This window comes from Uranotaenia lowii, chromosome 3, assembly GCF_029784155.1.
Source record: "Uranotaenia lowii strain MFRU-FL chromosome 3, ASM2978415v1, whole genome shotgun sequence".
NCBI lineage: Eukaryota > Metazoa > Arthropoda > Insecta > Diptera > Culicidae > Uranotaenia > Uranotaenia lowii.
This window is the reverse complement of record NC_073693.1, coordinates 268,045,446-268,070,992: the sequence shown is the minus strand read 5'-3', so window position 1 is coordinate 268,070,992 and position 25,547 is coordinate 268,045,446. Positions and strand designations below refer to the sequence as shown.

The window sequence follows — 25,547 nt, the reverse complement described above, 5'->3', positions numbered from 1 at the left end:
TAAATGAATATTTTTAACAGTTGCAACAAAATGCAAATCAAAGAAATACCTTGTAAATCTCGTTTCCAAGTGTTGGAATATAAATGTTTTTAATCACGCGTTTGTAAACATTTAAATTTCACTCATCCAAACATTTATTTTTATGATTTCAGCTTTTAGAATTTTTCGTAGTATTATTTAACCCCCAAATGTATGCAGCAACCTTAATTTCAGAAAAAATGTGAAAATTTGTTTTTACAGACCCAAAAACTACTGCAATTGTTGTTGTCATGCGTAATGGTCTTTAAGAAATCGCAAATATATTAAAAAATATGAATTTTCGTACGTGTTCATAAAATTTTTCATTAAAAACAAAGTTTGTTGCTAGTTACCCCATTTTCTAAGAAGGGTGAAAATCGCATGTTTTTAGAAAATTAAAAATAACTGAAGAAACCAATAATTTTTTTAACTACGCCAATTCGATGTTCCAGCAGCCTTAAAACTTTTGATGCATAAAGGATACGATTAACTGGGAACATAAGTTTTTTAGAAGCTATTGAAGTTGAAAATTGTTGCATGTTGCCCCAGTTGACGGCATTGTAACTCAAATGTCTAATTCCTAAGTGCTAGAAAAAAAACTCTTAAAAACCGCTTTAAAATGTTTGGGAAACTAGAAAAACGCCTAAAAAAATGGAGTTATCTATTTAAATAGTTCGTAGAAGCATTATCGTTCATTTTAACTCAGTAAATTGTTTAAAATAATCTTGATTTTTGAAGAAAAAACATGGTACCTATTCTTATTTCGCACTTTTTTTTTTGCATGTTTTTGTTCCTCAACGCCTATTGCTTCATGCAAAAATAGTAAACTTAAACTTTATTTATCAAATTGTAGGTAGAAGAAAAATTTAATGATTTTCAATCAAAAGCAAAAAACATAGTGGCACTATTCTTGGTTCGCTCATTGTATTAAATATATTAAGATGAAAAGTCTTAAGACCGAGTTTTATTATTGACGATGTAGGTATTAAACTCTTTTTTGCGTCTTGTGATAAACATGAAATATGGTTTTGCCACCAATATAAATGAGATCAATTCGATTTTTTTCAATAAATAAAATTGTCGTACATTCTGATTTAAAAAAAAATGTCCAGATCATAATACGACATAGATATGTATGTTGTGCGTGATAGCTGAGAAATGACGAACTTGTTGACATCATTCAAAAGCCAATGCAGCAATTGGCCTAAAGTATTAACATTATTTTGGATAATTTAGTTCATTGTTCAAGGTCTCCACTGACTGGTTTCGACCCACAAATCTAGTTTTGGCAAAACGCGTAGTTACTTTCCATACTCTTCATCCACGCCGACTAAACAAGAATAATTCATCCCACTCCACCACTTTCCAGTCACAGCTGAATACCAGTGCGGGGAATCATTCTGAACCACCCAATAACCCGGTTAATTATTTTACCGATCTTGGGAGCTTGACGTCATAGAGATGCATCTGAAAAGTTTTTATGTATTCTCGAAACATGTTTCTTATATTTTTGTTTACTGGAGACGCAAAAATTCAATCTTCAAACTTTCTATTCAGAACGTAGAAATCAAATATTCATCTGAAGATGATGAGATGAGATGAAAATAAATTGATGATATTAAAATAGCTTTTAGTGTTTGTTTGTTTGTTTGTTTGTTTTGTTTAGTGTTTTTTTTTCTTCCAAATAAAAAAAAAATTATCGAAAATAGTTCTTAGACTTTTTGAGTTTTCATTTTCATGCATTAGTAACAAACGGAGCTTCCCTTGCTGACCAGACCACAACAAATCGAAATATCCACCCCTTTCCTTTGCATTGTATGTACGAAGTCCAGTTTCTAGCTTCCACCCTCGAAAGTCGCATTTTCCTTCGTTTTTTTAGTACAAAACGGGGTAGGTGGGCAACTCATGCAAAACATCAACTCACTTGCTTAGAGGTTTCCTCTAGGTATGCGGGAAAACGGGATGGGAGTTGTCTTGACTTACTTTCGTTTTTCTTTGGCCACTTAATAGTGACTGCCACGAAATTTTTCCTAGCAGTTAGGTTTCGGTCTAACGAAACAGTCATGCTCCAGTCCACTCTTGAGCGCGGTATCAATCGATGAGGACAACTACAACACTCTTGCTGGATGCCCAGTCTAGTCTAATCGAACGGCAATCTAAAACTGGCTGTAGGCCTAACACGCGCCTAAATGCAGGCTACGGCGCCTAGAGGTAGATTTCCAGCAAACTAATTTTGAGCTGTTGATAGATGGCGTGGAACTGGACAGAGGGGAGAAGGCGAGAAGATTTCCTTCGCGTGATAGACAGCACGCCGGGTGTTACCAACCCAACCAACTCATCGACATGACGTGGTCCCGTTGGGAGAACTGGTAGGTTCCTACTTCTTGCAAAAGTGGCACACATGGCAGCGCGCGGAGGGTCATTGCTTTGCCGCACAAGTTCTGGTCAGCAGTACGTGAGGTGTCTCACTGCTTGGTGCCATTGCTGGTGTTGGTGTAATTATGTGTGCTAGACTCTATGTATGTATGTAAAGTTGAACAGCCATAATGTGTCCGAAGGAATTGGTCCTCTCCGCTGCTGGTGGGAATGGGGGAGGGTCATTTGAGGACACCCGTTCCCCTTCTTTTCTTTCTTCGTTCGCGCGCGGAGGCCCACAGCGGCAATAATAATAATCGACTAGTATTTCCAGCGGAGTTTGTTTGCGTGCTGGGTCCACTTTCGATGGGTATGCACAGATAAAAATTTTAATACTGCATGTTGGTGTTGAAAGTTCTAATTTGAGGACATTATAAGAAAAGTGAGTAACAACTAAGCCTTCAATACTTACAAAATATTAAGCACCCCCCACATTCTGATGTATGCCTCGACCAGGATTCGATATCATGACCGTTGTTGGCTTAGAAGACTTGAAGGCTATCCTCTGCACCACGGGCTGCGGCGAATTCTGCTACGCTTGGAATCACCTTTAGAAGTCCTCGACTGGAATTCGAGCTTCGTACGTAGACGTACGTAGACAAACGTTTTTAGGAGATAGAAATTTGACTTCTAACCAGAACAACCGGGTGTTTTTGCTGCCTTGAGTGAGTTCGTCCCACTACAAACCTCTTTGGGTTTCGTGTGCTTGATGTATCCCTTGGTTTTACCCTATAATACTACCTCAAGGGGTACTTTGTGCTCTTGCACTTATATGTACATCCACTCTTTTTACTTATTCTTTCTCAAATTCCTCTTGCTGTAGTGAAGATCGTAGCTGAGTACATAAGACAAGCCTTTTCTCTTTGTTCATCCTCTCTCCTGATCCGTAATAGATCGCACATGATCTGCAAAATTTCGTCGATTATAAATCGCCATGAAAGTTCTTCGCGAGAAAATTCATTCACAACGTTCTCAGCTTTCAAGGTTAGAAGTTTCCTACGCCTCGACTTGGGGCCTGGGACAGACAAAGATTGCATGTTGTGCGGATTCCTCCATATCTACGCATTCTGAGCATTATGGCGAGCTTATGAGCTTAATCCGATGAAGGTGTTGCCCAAAGCACTCATGGCCCAAAAGGAACTGCGTCAGATGAAAGTTGACCTCTCCATACTTCTGAATTACCCAATCTAAAAACCGATGGATTAGCCTATGCGTCTATCTTGCGTTGTTCGATGTGTCCTATGGCTCCTGTCACATGAGCATTGACGCTGCTCGTTGAGTTTTACGCACTCTTCTAACTTCTCTAGCTACGTAACACTTTTTATCCTCTGCCAGAGTGATGTCGAGAAACATGCCTGTAATGACAAAAACTGCATCTGTTGAGATGATCCTGTATGCAAACTTGCCTGGTTTTCGGTCGATGTGTACTCCGTAATTTAGATCTGTTGCCCTCTACCTCTAAGGCAGAGCTCCAGGCCGCTCTTTAGGTTTGTAGATTCGATTGTGAAACGCTCGCAAGGTGACGTCTCTTACTATGCTTTGGAACATGGCAATTCGGCATTTAATCCACGCTAATGAGTCGATAACTTTCAATGCACTATCACAATCGTATTTGCCATGCGCACCAAAACATAAAAGATTTTTGAACGTTACTTCTTGGTATTTCAGCGGCTGCTGCGAAGATGTGGTGTGTCCTTCCACAGTAACCTCTATATGCGGCACACATTTTTTGTGGGTCATGAGTAATACTTCGGTTTTATGGTGGGCTATCTGAAGCTTGACTCCTTCCATCCAGATGCCAACCCTTTCTACAGACACCGTTGCAAGGCCTTCTACCTCCTAGATTGTTGCGTCGGTGATGATAAGCACGATATCGTCTGCAAATCCAACTATCTGCGCGCCTGCTGGTAGTTTCAGCGTTAACATCTCATTATACCTGGCATACGCATACTACAACACAGGTCCAAGTATGGAACCCTGTGGAACACCCGTTGTTATGGCAGTAGATTGTAACCCAGATTCGGTTTCGTAGGTCAAGACGCGATTTTAGAAAAAAGCTTCATATAATCCTGCAGAGGGTATTAGGAAAACGCATCCTGTGAAGCACTTTGGCAATAGCTTTCCAGCTAGCGTTGTTGAAGGCATTGTTAAAGTCGATCGTCACAATAACGTAATGACAAACACCTATCCTCTTTTTTATTTATATATATATATATATATATATATATATATATATATATATATATATATATATATATATATATATATATATATATATATATATATATATATATATATATATATATATATATATATATATATATATATATATATATATATATATATATATATATATATATATATATATATATATATATATATATATATATATATATATATATATATATATATACTAGCAGACCCGGTAAACTTCGTCTTACCATGTTCAATTTGGCGTCCATTTTCTATTTTTCCTAGTTTTCTTTACATTTCCCTTCTTTCCCTTTACTCGAATCGTCCCGCTCAATTCTATCAAAATTAAACCAAAGAGTTTAAACTCAACGGGTCAACTTTCATATGCGCTGGAAAAAGTAATATTTACAAAAAAATATTAGTTATGTTGACAAAAAGAAATATCGAAGTATATATTTGTCCCATTTATTTGGGCAAGTGGAAACACATAGGTCTTTTTAGATGCGTCAGTGAAAAGACTTTAAAATTAATTTAATACTTGTTCTTGTTTGTCTGTTTTATCAACTTTCATTGCTATATCCTAAGTTTTTCTCCGGAATAAATTAATGCTTGGTACTTCAATTTCACTGAATGCTGTTCAACCAAAAGACCTTGATTTACAAAGACCTTTATAATAATTTTGAATATCCGCTTCAGATTGAACACTCGGGATATCCTTTCTGGCCATTTTGAAGATAAAATTCTTAAATTGTAGATGTTTCATAGCTAAATTGCGCGTTTTCACTTATTCCACCTAAGAAATTACAGGAATTAATATTATTTTTAACACTATCAGATCATATTAAAAGTTCATCATAAAAATCTGCTGCCCCTGGAATATAAATCACAAAAAAACTTTTCAACAAAAAAGTGAATCAAAAGTCTTTTCTATATAGCCAAAATATGTAAAACAAAAACACACTTTTCATGTTAAGTTTGTACTTGAATTGTGTGTAAACAAACAGTAAACGTGTACACAGTTTTGGTGAATGATTTTAAAATAAAGCTAAGTTTATTTAATCAAAATATTTTTTGGGCCCTATAATTTTTAAATGAAGAAATAATGTATACATTTTTTGTAAAAGTTGATAATTTGCTTAATTAGTTTGATAGTTGATAGTTAGAAATTCTTCCGGAAAATGCATATCCTCACTTTTTGTTATTAAAAAGTAGATTATTTTATTGATAACTTCAATTTACGATTGCTAAAAATCAAATAGTTCATTCGGCCTTTTAAAACTTCAATTCTATCTAATCTATTTCAAAGAACAGACTCTTGTTGAGAGGACGAATGGTCAAGTTGGTTAAAATCCTCTATAATTAAACAAATTAGAAGAGAATAGACTCTTGTTCAGTTAATGTGTCTAGCATTCTGGGCGTATTGGATTATACGAAATTGAATGTAAAGCCTCCCAATTTCTTATTTTCAAACGTCCTCAAAGTGTCATAACATTATTTCATATTTATCTTTACCAAGTCCATATTTTTTGGCAACAATTTACTACCTAAATTAACACGAATTAAAAATGGTTTTGAAATCGTTTATATGGTTTAGATTCGATCGATAAAATATCAATCCGTGTCACATCTAGGCGTCATTTATTATCATGTGCTGTGTACAAATAAAATAAGCAAGAAAAAAAACACATCTAGGTTGCATATCGCCCCCACGTGCAAAAGAAATATAGGTACTTGGTTGAGAAATAGGCGCCTAATTTTTAAATTTTTCCAGCGATCAATGAACAGTATGCTTTGGTTACTATTATCTTGCAACGACGTTTGCTAGCGACGCCTCGCCCATGCAGACGAAAAACAAACCCCTCGAAGAAAAGAAAATCTCTAAAAATGGATGCCCGACTTTTCAATTTCAGATTTTGGCAAAACAAATATTAGGTATATGTTTTATTCGATCAGCAAAATGTCAACCTGAGTCACATCTAGGCGTCATTCATAACCATGTGCTGTAGGAATCAAGAACAAAAAAATCACATCAAGGCTTCATATCGCCACCACTTGCATTGAAAATATGCTTGGTTGAGAAATACGCGCCAAAATATTCTCACTGATTAGTATGCTATGCCATGGTTACTATCTTCTAACGACGTCTGCTCGCGACGCCTCGACCTTGGAGACGAAAAACAAACCGCCCAAAGGAAAAAAAATCTCAAAAAAATGGAAGCCATGACTTTTATTTCATTCAAAAAACTACAAATTTAATTATTACGGACAATTGATGTGACTTTATGTTATTTTTATTCGATATAAACCGATTCGCATGCCTACAGAATATTCTAAAAATAATTTCATTTGAATCGTTTGGGTAATTTCGGAGGAGTAGTACTACAAACACCGTTACAAGAGAATTTTATATAATAGATATATATGCGCGTTTCGCGTACTCTGTCACCATCCGGATGGCGTTCACTGTGGATCTCCCTTTTCGAAAACCGAACTGTCTATTCGACAGTCCACTTTCATCCGCTGTGCCGAAAATTAGTCTGTCGAAGATGATCTTATTTAGTTGTTTGCCTTGGGTATCTAACAGACAAATAGGTCTGTACGATGCCTTGGGAGTTTTCCCGATTTCGGTAGAAACACCAGCTTCGAAATTTTCCACAGGTTGGGGAAAGATCCCTTTTCTAGACATTTTTGTAACACCACTCTGAAAGTATCTGGAATGGTCTGTACCGCCACTTTTATCGCTAAATTTGTGTTTTCGTCCGGTCCTGGGGCCTTCTACACCTCAAATTTCTTTGCGATGGCAACAAGTTTCTCGTTAGTTACTGGTTCGATGCTATGGAATCTGGGTCATATGAGGCTATTGACCACTGCGTCGGGCCATGCTGCGCAACTATCTCCTTACCTAGGGGCCACCAAGTTTCGCTAGTGTAACTCTAAAGGCTTGACCCATGGGTTTTTCATTTATGCTCTGGCACAGTGCTCTGTAGCAGCTCGTTCTTATAGCTCGCTGTAGTGCTAATCTGGCTGCTCGATAGGCAGTATCTCTCGTTTCTCTGTCGGCATTGTTTCTCGCCCGATGAGTTCGCCGAGTTGGCTTTAATGCATTTTGCAGGCAGCAATATCTGAGGTCCCCCAGTAAGCCGGTTGATGCCACCACTTGGATTCACTTAAGAATATGTATTATCCGTGGAGGGTAAAATAGCTATCACAGATTATTCTTAATCAACGATCAGATCGAATAACTTGGAGCAAATTGTATTACCTTATGTCTCTTTCCTCGTTTGTATCATTCCCAACCATTCAGATGCTTTCGCAAGTAAATACTTATACAAAGTGGATAGGAAAAATTTTGCTGAAATTTTAGAGGGGTGCTATTATACTTTAAGAATTGACCGAAAAATTAATTTTACAATAATTCTATCTTATATAAACCTGGATAAGCGAGAGTCCAAGTAACTGAACTTTTTCTAGCTTAAAGATTATCAAATTTGAGCTGCTCTCAAGTAAGTTTCAATATGGAACTGGAAATATGTGTCGAAGATTATTCTGAACGAATATGCTTCGGGTTTTTTTGATAACACAGACACATTTTGGTGAAAATGGGATAATTTTGAAATTCAATTAGTTCTGGACCATAAAAGTGCCTTCGAGCGTGCCTCAAGGTATTCACTTGGGACACCTTCTCTTCATTTTATTAATGAACAGCTCTCTACAATGCATTCGTGTTAATCTAAGTATACCGATGATGCAAACGATAGGCGTAGATCAAAAAAAGGATAGCAGGATAGGAAAAGCACATTACCCAAACGAACGGAAAAATTGTGCCTATGCAACGCATGCAGGATCCACTCATGCCATTATTCACAAGTGCATGATCCCTCCGCAGAGAAAAGGAGACTAGTAGTAACGCATGAAAAAGCCCAATGAAGCTGCAAAAAAAAATCAATGATTTGTTTCCATAGCACAGTGTTGACAGCTGGCCAATTATCTTGTTTGACTTGGATACGAGCCACGAGGAGAGGAGACCGGTGAACTAATTTTCAAACTTTACCACATCGTGAAGACACTCCAACCGAAGAAAGCTCCCGAGCTGGATGGCTGGTAGGTCGGAAACTTATTGTACGGACGGCAGAATTCTTCTCCAACCATGATTCCTTTTAATTCAGCTACAGTACAGTACTGTAGCTGAATTCATGTATGCGGCTTCCATCAAAAGCAGTGTATTTTCTCGGCGACAAGGCTATTGCTCGAGTTGAGCACGTGAAAGATCTTGGCTCATTCTTGACAAACGGATGGATTTCAAGATTCACACCAATTACATCGTCGATAAAGCTTCTAGAAGCCTAGGTATACACTGTTCCGCATGACGAAAGACTTCAAACATATTTTCTGTTTAAAGAGTCTCTATTGTAGTTTGGTTCGTTCGATCCTTGAATACGCCTGCTATCTTGTGGCCTTATTACCCAAACGGGTCCGAGCGTATTGAGGCTATCCAACGGCGCTTTATGAGATTTGCCCTTCGACACCTGAGCTGGCAAGACCCGTTCCGACTACCCACCTACGAGAGCTGCTGTCGCTTAATCGACATCGACATGCTGCAAGCCCGCAGGACCGCCCGAACGAGACTCTATCGTAGCTGATTTGCTTTCATCTAGAACTGATTGTTCCGCACTGTTGGAAGGTCTTCAACTCAACGTACGACCACGTGGTTTGAGAAATCGAGATTTCCAGCTCTACGTCCCTCTTCGGTTGAATAATTATGGGGCTAACACAGCACTTATTGGTGTAATCAAGACATTCAACCGCTACTCCGAACATTTTGAATTTGACGTTTCGAGAGATGCATTCTGAAGAGAAATCCTTAAAGCTTTAAGTTTTGTGTAGACCATTGTATTTGTAGTGTCTTTAATTTTATTTTTTTTTTTTTCATATGGATCAATATGTGATCTGTTGATGTCCAATAAATAATAGTAATATTTGGCATGATCATGTGGTACATCATGTACGACGAGCTTTTGAGGGTAAGTCTCCCAATCACAGGCAAACAGGTAGCATTTGTAGACGAAGTTATCCTCCACGCCAATGTTCCGAAAATCAATCAAAATAAACACTCAGGATGCGTTTCCTGTTGGATACATTCTGATTGTATAATGGGATAGCGCCTCTCGCAACTGTTTCGCCTGGCTGGTATGCAATCTCTATCAGCGCTCCTATCAGCTATGCAAACCGAGTCGCATCATTCAGAATCATCGGTTTAGCAAACATCGCATATCGGAGATGAGAGAGATACCAAATGATCCAATCTGAATGTCGCTCACTCAGTATCCGCCTGGCATGATTAGAAATTGAAAAGACGGCGGAAGTGACCATCTTTCCATCACAAACACAACTACAGTTTGATTTTATTCTTACTGTAGTAAAAAAATCTGTAAAATCGAATAAATTTATTAATTGGCTATGTTTAAAATCAAACAACATTTGCTAATGATCGGTTACATGTATCACTCGCTCACTGCCTGAACCATTCACTCCTGATCCTAGCCCAACATGATTCGCCGTATGCATCGCTCAATGGTGAGATTCCAAATTGATGATAGTGCTGCACTGTTTTGACAGCTAGCATCGTGCGAGGCGATCTGTATTTTAGCGATGAATAGAACGATCGATGATCGGATAAGTCCAGTAGCAATCAATAACAAAACCCGATCGCTATACGTTCAGTTGCGAAGTGCATTCAAGAACATTCATTGAAAATGAGTGATTTTCGGAACACTGCTCCACGCGAAGTGTTTCTCTACATTGTTTAGTTATGCGTCATTGATCGAGGCAGTGGAAAGTTCTATTCGCTGTAAGAACCTGCGCCTGCGTCTGACTTACCACAAAACCGATATGATGCTGATCACCAACCTGAACTACTAACCGCAAACTGAGCAATAGCTCAAACGCGCTACTAAGTGTTACAATGGCTAAATACGACCGTTTTTCTGCGGCTGGCTCATGTAGAACATCTTTGGCTATCCAATGTAGCAGGTAATCTAATGTAGTAAGCTAATCTGATGTCGATGCAGATGACCTTGTATAAGCTATGAAACTTACAGGTACTCACCAGTGTGCAGAGGCAATCTGCCTAGTGCCGTGCGTCATGTTCATCTGGAGATCTTCATCATAGGCGTCGCGGAAAAGTTGAGCTCGTGGATAGCATAACTCCATTTTTGAAGAGAATTCGAGTAGCGTTGTTTCGTAAGCTGGTTATGGCTTCGTTGAGTATAGCCATGGAACCCATTAGCACGAGTATGACTTATTACAATTGCAGAAGGAAGTATTCATTGCAGTTTTGGGTAAGATGAAGGTCAGATGCTTTAGGTGGATTTTACGGCAATACTGATACCCCAAAAGTGTGCAAGTGTGTGGCTTACCAACTGTAGAACTCCATCAGCATCCATGTTTGTATCAATTCTATGAACCAATTTGGACGCCCCATGCTGTATGTCATCCACTGAAATGGATGCAATTCCTCCTGACCATGTTGGATTTTAAGGTTTTTCTCGTTTCTCGCGTTGCATATTGGATAAGTTTTCAACTTGAACACAAAAACAAAGTTAACTTTGTTTCGTTCGTGTTCATGTGAAGAAATACATATGATGATAACTCCTTTATTTTTACTGTGTCCCTTGAGCGTCCACCAACCCACCAAAAACTATCGGCCGGCCACCGTCGTCGCCCGAAAAGTGTTTCGGGAGGTGTTGGGGAGTGAAAAAGTTTTTCCACCCCAACTGGACCAAGGGACAAACAAAAAATAGAAACAAAAATCGACCACCTCGCGGCTTGAAACTTGGTGCTGACGGTGTTGGTTACAGCGAACGATAAAAGCAATACGAAAAAAGTCGCCACTTGCCCCCCAAACCGTACCCCGGCGCAATTTCCTGTACATATATGTAGGCGCTCGATTCCACCGATAGTATACATGTAGGCGAATGCAAGGTGCTTCAGCTAGAGTAGTACTTGGTGCTGGGACATTTCTCACTAGCCGGTGCCATCGGTTTTCCCACACACAATGTGGTCAGTTTAAGTTTGCTCGCGGTCCTCGATAGTTGTGCCTTTGATCCCGTGGATATCATCGGGAAGTCGTTCGGTCTACCTCCAGGGGGCCCTAAATGGGCAGTTAGAGTTGATTGAATTTCCCATTCCCTGAGATTGTAGTGAAAGTGTTGCACACAAAAGTGAATCGGCTTCAAATCGAATGAAACCGAAATCAAATGAAGTTTAATTTTGGATGAAGGAAGCAACCAATCTATTGTAGGTAGTTGAAGTGTGGGGCAATAGAAGGTTTGATGCTGCAATACGCTTCTCGTGGCAGAGAGATGAACAGCTACGGCTATTACAATCAGCAGCATCAGTACGAACCGACCGGAATCGGTGGTGGATCAGGTGCCGGAAATAGCAATTTAATAGAACACTACACCAGTTCCGGTGGTGGTGGCGGTGGGGGAAATAGTGTGGGGGGACGTGGATTACCGGACGGATCGTACAAAATGTCCCGGAATGTTTCGAACTCGCATCCGGCCCTGGAACGTCAGGATGTTCACGTGGAGTACGAGGTGGCGGTGCCGATTCACAGCATCGAATCCATACGGCACACGCCGTACCATTCGCTCTGGAATTTGCATGAGTGGTAAGCGATTGTTGTGAGATGGGAGCTGGGTTACTGTTTCAATCCAGAAAAAATAGGATTTCCTCTGGAGGGAACCAATGTTCACATGTTGATTGAAATAGTAATATTCTTCCCTACATTTTTTTTCAATTCGATTTTATGTAAGATTTAAGAAAGTATGTCAATAGCAATAACCGTAATCCGGGATAAGATTGATCACTTTTTTTTCAATATTTTTCGATTATTTTTTCTGTTAAGGGGAATGTGGCATGTTTTATATTTTTAAAACCAGTACTGGACCCCTATGAACGTAAAACATGGATGCAGAAATTTATTAGACTACTTTAAATTTGATATAAAAATCGTATTCGTCTCTGTTCAGAATTTGCTGCTTTGGGGTGACATTGATCAGTCTCTATTCTGAAGGTTTTATCGAGTTTTCTTGATCGTAAAGAATACAAAACACCTTCAGAATATTTACAAATGCTAGTTTATCAATTTAACCTTGAATTTTAACGTTTAATTTTTAAAATGTTTTTTATCGAAAAAAGAACTATGATGCTGTCTACATTTAGGGTACATTCCTCTAGACCAGGCATGTCAAACTCGTTTAGGTGTGTGGGCCGCATTAGATATTTTCTATGACGTAGCGGGCCGCACCCAGAATTAGTTAAATCGGTACATTCAGCTTTAGTTTTTTTGCAGTAATATTTTATATAGAAATCAGTGGTATTTTTTTTGAGACAATTTAAGACGGGGCTACGCGGGCCGCATGCGGCCCGCGAACCCCCAGTTTAACATGCCTGCCTTAGACCCTCCCACTATTTCCATCTTCATTTTTTCTTCAAAGTTAACAATTTGATAGGGTTCCTATCCATTTGTCCAATACGGGCTTACTCTTGGAAAATGTCCTTACTTTTTAAATATCAAAAATTTATCATTAATTGACGATGAAAATTGCTTTATAACTGATCATATACAAAGACAAATAGTTATTCTTTCACATTGAACAACCCGTTTGCTTCTAAATGCTTTTTGGTATAATCAGGAGAGCTGTTTGTTTGTGAGCTTTGAAAAAACAGATATTTTTATATTTTGAAATCAGATTTTTTACTTACAGCAAAAAAAATTGAAATACAAACCAAATTTGGCCTATCTGATACTCAATTAATAGGCATTCAAACGTAGAATACAGTTTTCAAAAATTCAATCTATAGACTGAGTTATTGATGATAATGTAGAAAAGTTTATTGTTGGTCAAATGTACCCCGGTGATCAAAGTTACCCCGTTTTACGGTACCTACAATGCCGTTCCAATCAAAACTATCTCATGTAACTTTTGGGTCTTTTCCACTTTGTTTTTTTACTGGAAGCGATTTCTTTTAGTGTTAACTTTTGAATAAAACCACAAACGAGTATACTTTGTTCTGAACTTATACGGAATTTTCATCAAGATGGTTGTCTCTATGATGGTTTTTCCTCACAAGAATGTCACACTAGAGAATATTCTATGAAAAATGCAAATTTTATAAAAAAGCACTTTTTGAGAGGAGTTTAAACTGTTGAATGTTATGTTATTCACCGAAATAAACACTAAAAGACAGTGTGGGGGCAGCGAGGAGCTTTGAATGATTTACTTTGAGAAATTTTCACCAACAATTTTCGATATTCACTACTTACAGGATCGATACTCAACTAATCATTTTTTACAAATAAAGAGAAACACATTTCTCAAATTACGGATTAACTGGATTTTTTTTTGTAAAAATAGAAACTTTACGAGCTCTTAAAATGATACAAAAAGATTAGCCGTGTGACGCAAAAGTGTCACTCGAAGCATTTTTCGCTCTTATTTTTCGTTTTATGTAGGAAAGGTATTTTTTGGGCAGAATATATTGAAAAATGTTTAACTTGAACTTGAATTGTTCACTTAGAAAACACTGTAGGTAAGTTTTTAGTTTGAGAGAAAAATTGGAAGTGTAGCTGAAATTTCAATCGCGTTTTTCTCGTTTGCACGTTTTTTTTTACTACTTACTTACTTAAAAAGTTTTTTTTAAATGGTACAATTTTACTTGGAACGGCAGAACATTGATAGAAGAAATTGTTTCATAACTTATACATAATATGTGTCGGAAAATTTCAACATTAAGCGAAAATCAAAATTAAAGAAACATCATCTTCAGTAGAATGAAGTGTATCCCTTTATACACATTTTTGTTTTTGGAAAACGATAAACACATTCTCAAAAATATGCATAATAATGTTGTCTTCGTAATCGTATACACTTGTGGCTACAGTTCCAGAAAATTATTTTTAGGCAGATTTTTTTTGTTTCTTCCTGAAAAAGTTTCTTAAGATTAGTTTTAGGCTAATTTTTTATCAATTTCAGGAAAGTGACGTCATTCTGCTAATTGTTTTCAACTAATTCCATCATACTATATCATATTGGTCTGTCGTGGGCATGTTTTCTGATTTTTTTGAGAAATCTAAAACAATTAATACGTTGGGAGTGCTTTGAAAATCTATATATATAAAAATGAATTTCTGTCTGTCTGTCTGTCTGTTCCCTATAGACTCGGAAACTACTGAACCGATTTGCGTGAAACTTGGCAGGTGGGGGTATTGGAGGCAGGGGAAGGTTCCTATTATGGTTTGAGACCCCTCCCTCTCTCATGAAGGGGGGGGGGGGGAGGGGCCTCCCAAACAAAAGACAATTCTTTGCATAACTCGAAAACTAATCAAGCCAATGGTATCCAATTTGGCATGGGGTGGTATTTGGGAAAGAGGAATATTTTTATGAATATATGGTACCCCTCCCTCCTCTCAGTGGGCTGACTGGAAGGGGGGAGGGGGGCTACCTTACAATTTTTCATATATCTCAAAAACTAATCAAGATATTGGAACCAAATTTGGCATGGGAAGGTATTTGGATACGTAAAATATTTCAATGATTATTTGAGACCCTTCCCTATTTCCAGTAGAAGGGGGAGGTATTTGGATACAAAAGCTATTTCTATGATTATTTGAGACCCCTCCCTTTTTTCTGTAGGGAGATGTAAAGGGGGCAGGGGCCTCTTTTATAATTTTTTACATAGCTCAGAAACTAATTAAGCAAATGGAACCAAATTTGGCATGGGTGGGTATTTGGGAACGTCACATGTTCTAATGATTGTTTGAGACCCCTTCCGTCTTCCAGCGGGGAGAGGGAAGAAGGGAGGGAGGAGTTTCATACAATTTTTACTGCATAACTCAAGAACTACAACAGCAACTGGAACCAAATTTGGCATGGAACGATATTTGGGTACGAGAAATGCTTCTATGAATATTTGGTATCCCTCACTCCTTCAAAGAGGTGGTTGGAAAGGGGAGGAGAGTTCTCCTTCACAATTTTCAGCATAACTGGAGAGCTGATTGAGCCAATTGAACAATTTTTGACATGTGAAGGTATTTAGATACGAAAAATGTTTCCATTATAAATTGAAACCCCACTGTTTTTCAGCGGAAAGATAAATTTGGCATCAAAGAGTATATGAGTACGAAAAATACTTCATGAATATTAAACTCTCCCCTCCATTCAATGAGGAGAACGGAAGAAGGGATGGTCCTTCCTTTCAAGTTTATGCATAACTCAAGAATTTACTACGCAAATAAAACCAAGTTTGGTATGGGATGGTATATCAATACGAGAAATTTTTCTATGTGAAACAATTCCTTTCTTGCAGAAGGATGATAGAATTGAAAATATAGGAAGGTAAGAGGAAAGCTTACATTTAACTTTTTTTTTACAAAATCCGAGAAAAGGACAAAAATTAACATGGAAAATCATTTTGGAATGATTCTATGATTATCTGACACCCCATCCTTCTTTCTGTGAGTAGGTACATAGGAGGAGGGAGGTGAGCCCAATACAATTTTGTTAGCATAAGTTCTCAATTAATGCTAATGAAGCCAACAAATGGAAACAAATATGGCTTGGAATGGTGTTTGGTTACGAGATATATTTCTATGATTGTTGTAGACCCTTATGCTTTACAGTGTAGAGAGGGGAAAAAAGGAGGGGGCGCCATATAAAATTTGATGTAAAGCTTAAAAACTTATCAACCAATGGAAGTTTATTTGATATAAGAGGATTTTTGGGAACGATAAAAAATGGGTATGATTATTAAAGATCACGACCTCCATTCAGCAGGGGGTGAAAGGAAGGACAGGAGGGCTCTCTTATCAGTTTTTTTTTGCATAAATCTACAACATATCAAGCGAAATCAACCATAGGTATTTTATAAGTTAGATTCATCGCATACAATTAATTTGAGACCCTCCTTTTTTAGAGCGGATTAAAATAATCAGATCTTTAACACAAATTTATAGATCAAGATTCAGAATACCTATAATTTTAAGTTATCATTGTGTTGCAATTCGAAACTCCAGCTGCAGGTCTCATTTTTAGCGATTGCTTATGAATGATGTTATAATTATGCCAACAAAACAATAAAAATTTGAAAAATATCTGAAAATATCATTTCTCTTTGGAAAGAGTAGCAACGCACACCGGGTCAGTTAGTATGAATATAAAGGACTTTATCATTATTTTTGCAAAATATCGAACATGTTGAAATAACATACTATATTTCTATCTAGGAACAAACATTAATTTTGAAAGGTTCTAAACATTTAAAAAAGATAAAAAAATGTCATCAATGATCATGGAATCACTGTTAATTTTTTTCTTTTTCTCATAAAAAAGGGGTTTTTCTTAGTTAACGTTAGATAATGTGTTTGGCCATGTGAGATTTGTGAGTATTATTAGTTTTTTTTTTAACTTGAATGGGATTATTAGCAGTGTTTATCATTTCCATGTTATTGAAAATCTTATAGTTATGAGGTTTGTATAAAAAGAATTTTAAAAAAATTTTCCATGTTTTTCCTATCTCTAAATGATTAAAAGTTGAAAGTTTCACTAAATTTTTTCTAATGTAATCAAAAACACATAATCTCGGAACCGAAATCACCCGTTTTATAAAGTTATAAAAAACGTGTTATTGAGTTCTATTTTTATTTTTTAGTACGTTTTATGGGGAGTAGTCTGCTCTATAATATGGACAACTTTTAGCAAATTTTGGCAAACTTTCTTCATATAATCTGCATTGATTTTTTGCTTCATGAAAATAATATTAAATTTGTATTGGTACTTGATCCAAACCAAATTTTAAAATGTTCTTCTATAAAATCGAATAAAATGTATTTTTTGCTTATACATAGATGATTTTTGTCAATAAAAATGGCATGATAGATGCTTATACTCTAATATTCTTTATCCACTTCACTTTTGCAGCTAACTGCTGTCCTGGCAAATTCAATATAATCATTTCATCTGGTTTATTTGTTTGAATTATTCTGCTGTTCCTGTGATATACCTGCTTAAATGTTTGCTGAGTATTTTTAAGCGTTGTAAGTCACAAAAATTCTACTGTTTTTCATTTCATGAACGTAACATATTGTTCGAAAAATTCTTCTAACTTTTTGAGAGGAATTCAATGCAGTTCTCAGAATGAATATCGGGTAACCCGGGTAAAGAATGCGTTGTGACGTCACGAAAATTGATATACTTTTTTCGAGAACGTTCAAGATTTTTTACTTCAACACTTTTGTAGTATTTCTTCAATGCAAGTTTAACAGAACAATGCGCTTCAATAAATGAATTCAATTATCAAATTTTTAATGAAACTAAAAAACTTAATTTTTCTCGCATAAACACGGAGGTTTTTAAAAGTCTTTAATAAAAACATAAAAAATCGCGCTTACTGAACACCTCAGTCGAGAATTAACAAACTATCATAGAAATGAAATCCTAATCGATTTTATAACAATAATCTTTGTGAATCATGAAGCAGGTAGTTATTTATGTTTAAAAAAAAATCTTGAAAAAAGATCAAGTTCTTCATATATCAAAATTAGAATGAAAAAACCCGCATTATGTCGATATAAAATAAATATCCATGAAATAAATTAAATGAAATTAAAAATATTTGAACACTTTGATCTTTTCAGATTTCATTGAAAAAAAAATCTTCTACAATCATTAAAAAAGCGGTCCTTTATTGGAATTTCCACAACAAAGAATGTTACTAAAAATCATAATCAAACCCAATATTCACATAAAAACTCACAAAAGAGACTTTGAACGATACTTAAAAATTAAAAACTTAAAAACTCAAAATTTAAAAATAAAAAAAATAAAACAGTGATTTCTTGGTTGTAATAAATTGATACTTTCTGAAATTTTCATCAAGTTCGATTGAATACAAGAGCAGAGTAGTACGGTTTTGTAAAAAATCAGAAAAGTGGCGCGTTATGACGTCACGGTTTTTATGGCTTACATTTGAATAACTTTTCGCTCAATACATATACTTTTGTTTCCAAATTGTAGTGATTTAAATTCTCAAATGAATCCTTGAAAAATATAGAAAAAAAAAATTTAATTCTGAACTTGGAGGTATGATTTTTTTCAATGTACGCAATGAACTGTAAAATTTACATACAACATACCGAACAATTGTTTTGCAAACGCTGTGACGTCACGCTGTAATGGGTTATATATTTTTGCTTTGGTTTGAAAGTTATCGATTGGACAAGGAAAATGATCAGCTCAAAGAAACATAAAGTTTTACTTTACTTTAAAGTTTTACTGTGACCCTATATTAAGCTTGCCAAATTTCGGAAAATTCGAGGCGAGTTCGACCTGGCCCGGATGCCCGGTTTTAAAAGAAAATTGTCCGGATATTTTCCGGATCTTTTCACATTACTTAGCAAAACTAAGCAAAAAACTCAAATTGGATGATGGTACATTTTTGATTTTTGGGTCTTGGAACGAACTTTTTGATAGCTTATGGAAACTTGAATGTGATTTGTTCGCGGCTTATGTGCTTCAAAGCTGCGATTTCCTTTGATATTTTTCTAGACATTTTTAGAATAATTTTTGAAATAAGCTCAGATTAACCCGGATATTACCCGTGTTTTTTATTCGAAAATTTTACACCAAATATCCAGTTTTTACCAGGTTTTTCAAAAAAATTGTCTGAAAATGTTCTGGGCCGGAAAAATTGCAAGAAAAACTCCGAAATGCTTAAGGAAGTTGAAGATGTGCTACGTACAAAGTGATTAGAATAGCGGGTGTTATGGATTCTAACTCCTGTTGTAAATATCAGGCTTAGACTATTGTTTGACGAGTGCAAATTATCAAATATATAAATATTATTTGCAAATTGCAAAGTTGAGTTAGAGGTAATATGTTGTGTGACCTGTTAGAATAGATTAGATTAGTTGGACAGAGTGGAGGAAGATTAAAGAAAATCTTTAGGCAACCGTTTTGTATTGATTGTAGACGTGTCAAAAGGGACAAAAATGCCCTTTCTATATGGCCATCAAATAATGTAAATGAGAACGTATGAAGGAAAAATAGTTAACTACATTTTTTAGAGGGTTTATAGAAATCCTGGATACTGTTCTTGTCTTTCTATTGAAAATATTGATTTTAGCTTCTCCTTTTAAAACTTGAAGCCACGGATTTAAATTATGATCATTTAAATTATGTTTGTCTGTTAAAAAAATATCGATAGTGTGTGCCAAATTACCACTTAACCCGAAAATCCTTAAGGTTTATAGACATTTTTTAAATTCGAAGTAAAATTTTAAGATCTTGGTTGGTTCTATTTTTCAATTAAAGTAAGATAGAAATCGAGCTAGTTTTGCATCACAACATGCGAAAAATAGAACACGTATTGTAAAAAAACTTGACGGCCGCATCTTGAAAAGTTTTCAAAATGTAAAGTAAAGTTTTCAAAATGTGCTACAAATGTCAAAATTTCTACCACTTTTCCCAATACGAGTGAACTTGCTCTAACTGGTAGCTTTTACGAGTCTAACGCTAAAGGAAGTAAGACGGTCTAATCCTGCTGAGTGACTTTCGATATGATAATTATTTCTTCTGCTTTCGCTAACGTCATTTATGCTGTTGGTCCATCACTACGAGCTCCTTTATATTCAAATCGATAATAATTACAGCCTTGTTGGCGGATTTGCTAGATTGCAAAAGCGAGAGCGAAAGATAGTGCTATTCAAGGAAACGTGTGAAAACTATTTGCATTGCAAATTAAAAAAATCCAATAACATTCATTATGTAACTTTCTGATTGTTTTACATTTAAGTATTTTTAAACCAAAGTTGTAAATTATAGAAAATTTAGATTATTAATAGTTTTCAACTTCACTTTTGTTTTCAATTTGTTTGAATTTAATGGTTAAGTGGCTTCCTAGAGTATCTTCAATTTGTTTCTTTTTTTTTTCAAAGCTTAAAAGATTATATTTTATTTAAATCGCTATTAATAAAACTCAAAAGTCTAACGAAAGTAATAACTCAATTTAATTTTCGTATGGTTCAAAATAAACTGAATCGATTCACAAAGCCTCCACGTTTGCTCAGGAGAAAACCGACTTCAGGCAGCATTTTCCCCCCTTTTCTGCTGCACCTGTTCCATCAAAAATGAATGGATTTTCTCCTAGTAGTGGTTAGTAGTGTAGAACACGGGGCAGTCAAAGTTGGATGACCTCTGGGGAAATTCGCTGGACGGTTGGTTGAATTTAGTACCAAGCTCCTATTAGTTGTTGTTGTTCGGATTGAGTTGATTTGCCGGAATAATGTGTGTATGTGTTTGGGATTGTGTTTTTCAGGTGTTGGATCGTTGCGGGAATACAAGTGGTATATAATTGAGCTGCTGGGTTTCCACTTTAAGGATTTGTAGCTGAATTAAATAAATATTTGAAAAATTCCATTGATATACTTCTAATTGAAATCCAGATTTGAATTAACTTGTTTAAGAAACTGCATTCAAATATTCTAACCCATTTTTTTGATAGTTGAATTTTAAACTTTTGTCATGTCTTGTCATGTCTTGTCATGTCTTGTCATGTCTTGTCATGTCTTGTCATGTCTTGTCATGTCTTGTCATGTCTTGTCATGTCTTGTCATGTCTTGTCATGTCTTGTCATGTCTTGTCATGTCTTGTCATGTCTTGTCATGTCTTGTCATGTCTTGTCATGTCTTGTCATGTCTTGTCATGTCTTGTCATGTCTTGTCATGTCTTGTCATGTCTTGTCATGTCTTGTCATGTCTTGTCATGTCTTGTCATGTCTTGTCATGTCTTGTCATGTCTTGTCATGTCTTGTCATGTCTTGTCATGTCTTGTCATGTCTTGTCATGTCTTGTCATGTCTTGTCATGTCTTGACATGTCTTGTCATGTCTTGTCATGTCTTGTCATGTCTTGTCATGTCTTGTCATGTCTTGTCATGTCTTGTCATGTCTTGTCATGTCTTGTCATGTCTTGTCATGTCTTGTCATGTCTTGTCATGTCTTGTCATGTCTTGTCATGTCTTGTCATGTCTTGTCATGTCTTGTCATGTCTTGTCATGTCTTGTCATGTCTTGTCATGTCTTGTCATGTCTTGTCATGTCTTGTCATGTCTTGTCATGTCTTGTCATGTCTTGTCATGTCTTGTCATGTCTTGTCATGTCTTGTCATGTCTTGTCATGTCTTGTCATGTCTTGACATGTCTTGTCATGTCTTGTCATGTCTTGTCATGTCTTGTCATGTCTTGTCATGTCTTGTCATGTCTTGTCATGTCTTGTCATGTCTTGTCATGTCTTGTCATGTCTTGTCATGTCTTGTCATGTCTTGTCATGTCTTGTCATGTCTTGTCATGTCTTGTCATGTCTTGTCATGTCTTGTCATGTCTTGTCATGTCTTGTCATGTCTTGTCATGTCTTGACATGTCTTGTCATGTCTTGTCATGTCTTGTCATGTCTTGTCATGTCTTGTCATGTCTTGTCATGTCTTGTCATGTCTTGTCATGTCTTGTCATGTCTTGTCATGTCTTGTCATGTCTTGTCATGTCTTGTCATGTCTTGTCATGTCTTGTCATGTCTTGTCATGTCTTGTCATGTCTTGTCATGTCTTGTCATGTCTTGTCATGTCTTGTCATGTCTTGTCATGTCTTGTCATATCTTGTCATGTCTTGTCATGTCTTGTCATGTCTTGTCATGTCTTGTCATGTCTTGTCATGTCTTGTCATGTCTTGTCATGTCTTGTCATGTCTTGTCATGCCTTGTCATGCCTTGTCATGTCTTGTCATGTCTTGTCATGTCTTGTCATGTCTTGTCATGTCTTGTCATGTCTTGTCATGCCTTGTCATGTCTTGTTCTTGACATGTCATATATCGTTTTCAAAAGTATATCGTTTTGAAAAAATGAATGGAAATTGAAATGCAAAACCAACAAATACAAAGGTTCGAATCTATGTCACATTTCCTCACTAATCAATTCTTCGCTTGGCGTTTTCCGGTCATACAACTCGCAGTTTCATTTCCGTAACAAAAAATCGAAAAAAGGAATTCTTTCAACCTTTCTTTCTTAGCCCTGGTCAGGTACAAATCCTGTCATTCGAAAAGGGAACACACACGTGACTGTTTATTGGTTCGTATGTTATGTGCAACACTATTTTTGTTCCACACTGACCAATCGTCATCCCACGTTCGATTTCCCTACTACAACATCTAACTCCAGGACGTTGACTGGACTCGTGTGTTTAGTTTGTTTTTCTCTTCTCACACATCAAAGCCCTGAGAATTTTGTTTAATTTCCCTCCGTTTCTACACATTGGAGCGTTTACAATCCTTCTTGTCTTGAGCCATTTCTGGATATAACGATAACCCTACCATATACCGGTTGGAATTTTGTAGTACAACACGGAAACACGGAAGCAGTATTAAGCATGGTACAATATTTAAGGACAACGACCTCTTCCCGGTCGAATTTTATTCCCTCATCATCATCATCATTATTACAGTTTTCTTTGCCGTTATGGTGGAATTTTTTAGTAAAGTGAATGGTAAAGCTTGTGGACTGGATCAGAAACAATGATCTAAACTGTGCTGATTGAAATGCATAGGGAAATCTAACTTGATCCCAAATTTCGAAACTTTCTTCTGCTTAGAATTCATCGGGTTTTCTTTAAATGATGTTATTTTGGATAAATTAATAAAATTGTGAAAGATAGATTGAAAAAAAAACAATAGTATTAATATTGAACTCAAATTTGAAAATCAACTATAAGAAAGTAAAGAGAGTCAAACAATTATTTTAAAATACCTTTTGAGAGAAAAAATCTCCATGGTCAGATGTAGGGGGGGGAGGGGGCGGGGGGGCTATTCCTTTTTTTTTCCTTTTCAAACCTGTTTGAAACTTTTGCTGAAATTCTTCGTTAATCATGATAACGATCAACTTTAGTAAATACATATTCTAATGATTGATGTTATGCTTAGATACTGAGTAGATCAGAAACTCTCATACATACTATAAATATTGGTTCATAGTTAAATCCTTGCTTTAATCAAATTATAAATTTTGTTTTGTTAAAGCTAGTTTCAATAATATTGTATTTTGAAGCTCGGTCATCACTTTTTTATTCACATTGGAAAATGGGATTGTCAAACTGTCTTTATAAGCAAACGTTGTCTAAAAATTCGTTTAAAATATAACAAGAAGGCAATGAAAAACTAGAAAGAATGGTTTTTCAAATAACATCCCGCATAATCAATTACAATATATAGAGAATATTCTATATTGTCTCTAAACGTTATCGTTTATTGTAAAGTGAACAGTATATGTACAATAACACAGACCATATTAACAATCTGTATTATGATTATCTGTTAAAGTACCATATGGGGAAAGGGCTGTTAAGCATGTTTACCATTTAAAAAGAGCGATTTTTTCGAACAAATATTTCATGCTACATTATTGGATACGGTTAAAATATCATCCACTTTTGGCGAGCAAAACAATCTACCTGAATGTTCTAGCTACGTTGGAATACAAAATCATAGATTTCATCAACTTCAATGGATATAGTTTGCTTATAGTAGTTTGTAGTAAAAATAACGCTCAATCATACGTTCCGCATATTGTAAAATATTTTTAAATAGAGCTTCCCTGTACCATAACCAATATAGTTCCAATTCTTTCCCACAAAAAATAAAATAAAATTAAAAAATTAAAATGTTGATGTTTTTATTTTTTATTTCTGATATTATACATGGATTGAGTGCAATATCTCTACTCTGATATCAGTTCTTTCTACACTGATGAGGAAAAAATCATGCAGATCTTCATTGTTCAGCCTTTCAGCAGATTTTTTTTCCGCTCTCCGCTCAGCAGAGATCTTTGTTTCTGTAATTTCATTAGTTTTATTTAATCTCATTAGTTTTTATCGATATTATAATATAGTTTTACTTACTTTTCGCGTTCTGTGTGTTTTTCTCAGCGTGATTCTTTTTTTTCGGAGCCATTTTGAACACAGTTTTCAGTTCCGAACCTGGCGTGGGGTTGCCGACACAAATTTTAACGAAGTGAAGTGAAAATTAGCAGATGCTGTACCCAAGAGCGAAAAAATGCATAAGCTCACAACTACATCTTAAAATAACAATATTAGTTACTATCCGCAAGAGGTGAAATGATAGCGACTTGTCTAACTCATACAATGTTGTCACAGTATTTGCTGGTGTTCACAACTACACTTTGAAATAACTGTTATGGTTAGGGTTCATTTTATGTCAGACGATATCGGCTCACAAAATCAATGCATTCTGTTATTATGTTGGTGATGCCGATAATTAATGATTATTTATGTTATGATTCATAAAGATTACAACAATATCGTTCAATTCATGTTTTTTTTAATTTAATGTCTAATGCTAAGAAAATATAAGGAAACTTTGTCGTACACTGTTAGAGTCCTGGATAAGGTCCAGAGACAATATTCAAAGGTTGCAAATTTTTATTCTCTTATTATACTATACTTACTAAATCATATATCATATTGTCACTGTCACTGATACGATCCTGTCATAATTTATTGAGGTAATAAAATTTTGAACATGTATAATGAAATGATACTTGGAAGATATTTCATACTGGTACTGCTACCAATATATTAAGTTAATAGTTAGTACTATATCCCCAACTGTTTTTAATTATGCGGGATTACACATATTTCTAGCTCCTTTATAATTCTAAGGCCAGAGAGCAACAGCCTTGTATCGTGCATGCTAATACATAAACAAAGCTCTATTAGCCACCAAATGCAATGAAGGGACGCGACGGTGCAATAAATCGAATCATGCGACTGCAGTGCAATAATTTCCCCAGACCAGCCACAGGT

At 36.0% G+C, this 25,547-nt stretch overlaps 1 protein-coding gene across 3 annotated transcripts in view; it reads left to right on the top strand.

The window, feature by feature from the left end:
- Positions 1–25,547, top strand: part of LOC129757175 (katanin p60 ATPase-containing subunit A-like 1) — a 63,601-nt gene that overhangs the window by 9,141 nt on the left and 28,913 nt on the right. For 2 of the 3 annotated variants that reach the window (XM_055754308.1, XM_055754307.1), the window contains exon 1: positions 12,154–12,298. The exons of the other annotated variant lie outside the window; for it this stretch is intronic. In XM_055754308.1, coding sequence (XP_055610283.1) covers positions 12,159–12,298 — 140 coding nt within the window. In that variant the 5' untranslated portion in view covers positions 12,154–12,158. Of the gene's footprint in view, positions 1–12,153; positions 12,299–25,547 lie in introns of those variants that run through there. 3 annotated transcript variants of the gene reach the window in all.